Here is a 4,065-nt window from a genome sequence, read left to right as displayed (position 1 = left end):
AGAGCGGGACTTGCTGCTGCTCCCAGGAGATGTTCGAGCCCTGTGCCCAATGGAGCCTTCCTGCACCTCCCCTGGTCTCAGCATCGCTGGAGGTGACGGGGGGACATCACTCCTCAGGCACATCACTCCTGCAGGAGGGCCCAGACTCACACGCACCAACAGGATCGGGGGGGAGGGAGATCCATGGGAGCAGGCGAGGGAAGAGGGGATGGAAAAGGGGAGGAGAGAGGGAATGAGAAAGGAGGGACAGAGCGGAGCAGAGGAGGGAGAGACGCAGCTGCAGGGGACAGCGACGACGGGGCAAGCAGAAATTGCCGATAAACATAAACCAGGTGGGCTCTTCATGGCATGGCTCAGGGGTGCACGGATCAGCACACCCCACGCTGCCTCAGCTCCTCCAAACACTGCTGGCACTTCAGGGACAGAGCCTGACAGCCCACGAGGTCCACGGGAAGCTCCTGCCCCAGCCCAGGCCCCCACAGAGCGAGGCACCGTCCCCACTTACGTCGATGTAGTTGGCATTGATGTAGTCTGAGTTGGGATCCCCCAGCAGCGGGTGCAGCTTCACTCGGTGACGGTCGTCTGGAGAGCATGGGGAGAAGGGACCATCAGCACCCGGGGGGACAAGCACGGGGTCGGCGCGTCACCCCTCCGGGTCCCAGGGTACCTGGGCACCCTTTGCAATCGTTTTGCACTGGGAATCTGCAATACGCAGGCGGGTGGCACACACTCGGGAGCAGTAAGTACAAGCTGGCGGAGATCCTTGCAAAGATGGTGATATAGACCAGCAGGGACACGGGGGAGCAGCTTTCAGCACAGCATCTCCCTGAGCTGGTGGGGTCAAGCCCTTCCCCAGTCTTCTGTCCTAAAAACTCATCATTTAACCCCTTTGCCTCATCCTGCATGTCCACACCAGAAGCTCCCTAGGGCAGGGCTGCAGTAAGTCCATACAACTCCAGGTTATCTGGGGCTTTCCAGCACCACCCATGGTGATGTTAGCACCAATTTTAAAGCACCCCAAGATGTTTTGTCCTCAAGTTATCCAGCTCCACGGGTCAACGCTGGCCTAGCTCCATCCCTCCAACTCGCTCCAGTGTCCGATGCCCAACAGGAGCTCTCAGGCTGGGACCCCTGTGCTGAGCAAGGACCTTTCTGCTGCCTTTGACCAACCAAACCCCACCAGTTTATTCCGTGCCATGGACTGCACACCTACCAGAAAAAAAAACCCAAAGCCCTTTAGAAGGTTTTTCAAGCTGTTCAGGGTGTCAAAGCCCTGAAGTGCCTAAGGGTACTCACATGTCGACACGTGATCCTGTCTCCCTTTGGTCTTGTCTTTCTTCTTCGAAGCATCCCAGCCTTCAAAGAAACTCTGTAAGGAAAGGATGGCTGTCACGACCTGAGGGTCAACCCTCCCGGGGAGTGGGGCAGACAGGGTGGTCTCTGCACCTCAACACCTGCGTCCTGCAGCCCCGGCTCCAGCTCCATAGCACGCTCTGCCAGCTACACACTTCTGTTGCATCCTCAAAATGCCCCATTTTCCAACAAATTATAGACTTCCTGTTTTTTTCCCCACGGTTGTTGGTTTTTTTTTCTCTAAATCTCCCCAGTCCCTTTCTCTCCCCAGCACAGAACAGGTTTATGTGTAATAACGGTAACATTCATAGACTGGCATAAGAGGAGGAAAGTGGAAGGAAATTACATGTTTTCTCCCCTCCCATAATATCTGAGTGCTTTCAAATGACTAGTTCCAAGAACATACAGCAGCTTTTCAAGGAGCATTAATGATTACAGCAAGCCCTGGTTTGTCCAATACATGAAAGAGGGGGGGCAAGTGAAACAACTAAGCATTAAACAGTAATTTCACTGGGAAATTTCAATCGCCAGACCTGTGGGACACCGAGGAGCCAGGAAATCACCCCTGCTGGGCGCGCCACGGAAGAGGCGTGCGGAATAGCGTGCTCCATTACAAGCGCTCCAGCCCAACGAGGTGGGATGGGCACAATGTGGTCAACAACCCTCCGGGGGGAAATTCCCTCCCCCTGGGCTCGCCCTCTCTCGCATCCTCTTCCGGGGGTCCCCGCGGTCTTGGGAGCTGCCAGACTGCAGAGGATTTAGGCTACGTTCATGCTCATCGCGGGACGAGCGTGCTGGAGAGCAGAAGAAGATGTCGTGGTGCCCAGGAGGACCCAAGGAAGGGAGAAGCGGGATGACGCGCTGCAGACAGGAGGGGTGCGGGCTGGCTGGCAGAGCTGGTTTGGGTCATCTCAGGGACCTGTTCAAGCTGATGATTAACTCCTGAGCTGCCAGGACCAGAGATTTGATCCAGACCCAGGGACACCCCACATGCTGATGATGCCTGCTCAGAGAGCTGCGAGCTCCGGTTCCTGCTGTCCAGAGCATTGCAGCTCCAGGTCTGGAGCATCTTCTTCTTGCACACGGGTCCTACCCATGCCACCTTGTCCATCCTACCTCCCACCCTCCTTAAGATGCCAGCACAAGATGCTCTCACCTCATACTCCTGCTTGAAGCCATAGCCTTCTGCCGTCTTCATCTGGTTGATATGCTGGAGGAGATCCGCCACCCGCACGGCAGGATGGAGCTGCCCGGTGTGATACGGGGACCCTTTGCGGCCGCACTGGCGGCGGGGGGAGCCCCCCAGCAGGCTGCTGGACTCATTGACCACACTGCTGCGCTGGTCACCTGCAGACGGGGAGGGAGAACCGGGGGCCATCAGGCGAGCAAAGCCTTGGACCACGTCCCCATCACCTCCTTGCACCCACAGAGGGATGAGAGGGCAGCTGAAAACATCCCCAGGAGATGCTGGTGCTGCAGCCGGTCTCTCTCCGGGGGCTGCAAGCGGTCCAGACCTGCCCTGTGCTCTCTGCAGCTATTCCTACACCACAAAGCTGAAAACACCCATTACAACCTTTTAGGACCACAGATCCCTCAGAAATCAGTGGGCAAGGCCGTAAAGGGGTTAACAAGCTTATTTCCCATCGATTGGAATTCCCATCCAGACAATTAAGAGCTACGTGCCCAAATATTCACACAAAGTCCTGACTTGAAAAATCATGTTGCCAAAGTCTCCAGCCCAGCTCAACAGTTAATTTTCATCGCTGCTAGATACCGGCGCCTTATCCCTTGCACTGACACTAATGGGGCTCGCTGCTGTTTAATGGGGGAGTTTACGCCGTATTTACCTGGTTTATGCCTCGGCCGTGTAATTACCAGCAGAGCCAGACTAAGACCTCGCCTGCATTTGTCAGGGCAAGGTCCCACACCGGATCCTGAAATCTGGGTTTGCACAAAACCCAATGCTCTCCGCTGCTGCCAAGAGGTGCAGCGGGCACGGATCCTGCAGCGGCCGGCCTGGAACGGCGTCCGCACGCTGCCGGGAGGCAGCTTTGCGAGACGGCGCGTCCGGGATGCGCTTTCCCCCAGCAACACTTCTAAACACTGCCCGTGCCACCTCGCTCGCAAAGCTCCCCACGCGTGGGGTTTTATGCAAGGAGCAGCCCCTCACCCCCTGCCTGCACCTCCCGGCTGCCCATGCAGCACGGGTGTAGTGTGGGTGCAACGTGGGTGCAGCATGGGTGCAGCACAGGTGCCGTGTGGGTGCAACATGGGTGCAGCACGGGTGCAGCACAGGTGCCACGTAGGTGCAACATGGGTGCAGCACGGGTGCACCACACATGCAGCACAGGTGCAACATGGGTACAACGTGGGTGCAGCACGGATGCAACATGGGTGCAGCATGGCTGAGGTGTGGGTGCAGCACAGATGCCGTGTGGGTGCAACATGGGTGCAGCATGGGTGCAGTGTGGGCGCAACATGGGTGCAGCACAGGTGCTGTGTGGGTGCAACATGGGTGCAGCACGGGTGCAGCACGGATGAGGTGTGCGTGCAGCACGGGTGCAGCAGAGGTGCCATGTAGGTGCAACATGGGTGCAGTATGGCTGAGGTGTGGGTGCAGCACAGGTGCAGTGCGGGCGCAGCACGGGCGCAGCTCACACACAGAGCAGGGTCTCCATCGGGCATCGCAGCCCCCAAGGAGACGATGCTCCA

At 57.7% G+C, this 4,065-nt stretch overlaps 1 protein-coding gene across 1 annotated transcript in view; it reads right to left on the bottom strand.

The window, feature by feature from the left end:
- Positions 1 to 2,700, bottom strand: part of LOC104620326 (receptor-type tyrosine-protein phosphatase U) — a gene marked incomplete at both ends in the record, with an annotated part of 9,780 nt that extends 7,080 nt beyond the window's left edge. Inside the window, 3 exons of the mRNA XM_010286511.1 lie at positions 506 to 582; positions 1,297 to 1,369; positions 2,510 to 2,700. Coding sequence (XP_010284813.1) covers positions 506 to 582; positions 1,297 to 1,369; positions 2,510 to 2,700 — 341 coding nt within the window. The remainder of the gene's footprint in view (positions 1 to 505; positions 583 to 1,296; positions 1,370 to 2,509) is intronic.
- Between the last annotated feature and the right edge of the window lie 1,365 nt (positions 2,701 to 4,065).

Source organism: Phaethon lepturus, unplaced genomic scaffold (assembly GCF_000687285.1).
Source record: "Phaethon lepturus isolate BGI_N335 unplaced genomic scaffold, ASM68728v1 scaffold1170, whole genome shotgun sequence".
NCBI lineage: Eukaryota > Metazoa > Chordata > Aves > Phaethontiformes > Phaethontidae > Phaethon > Phaethon lepturus.
This window is presented reverse-complemented; position numbering and strand designations above follow the sequence as displayed.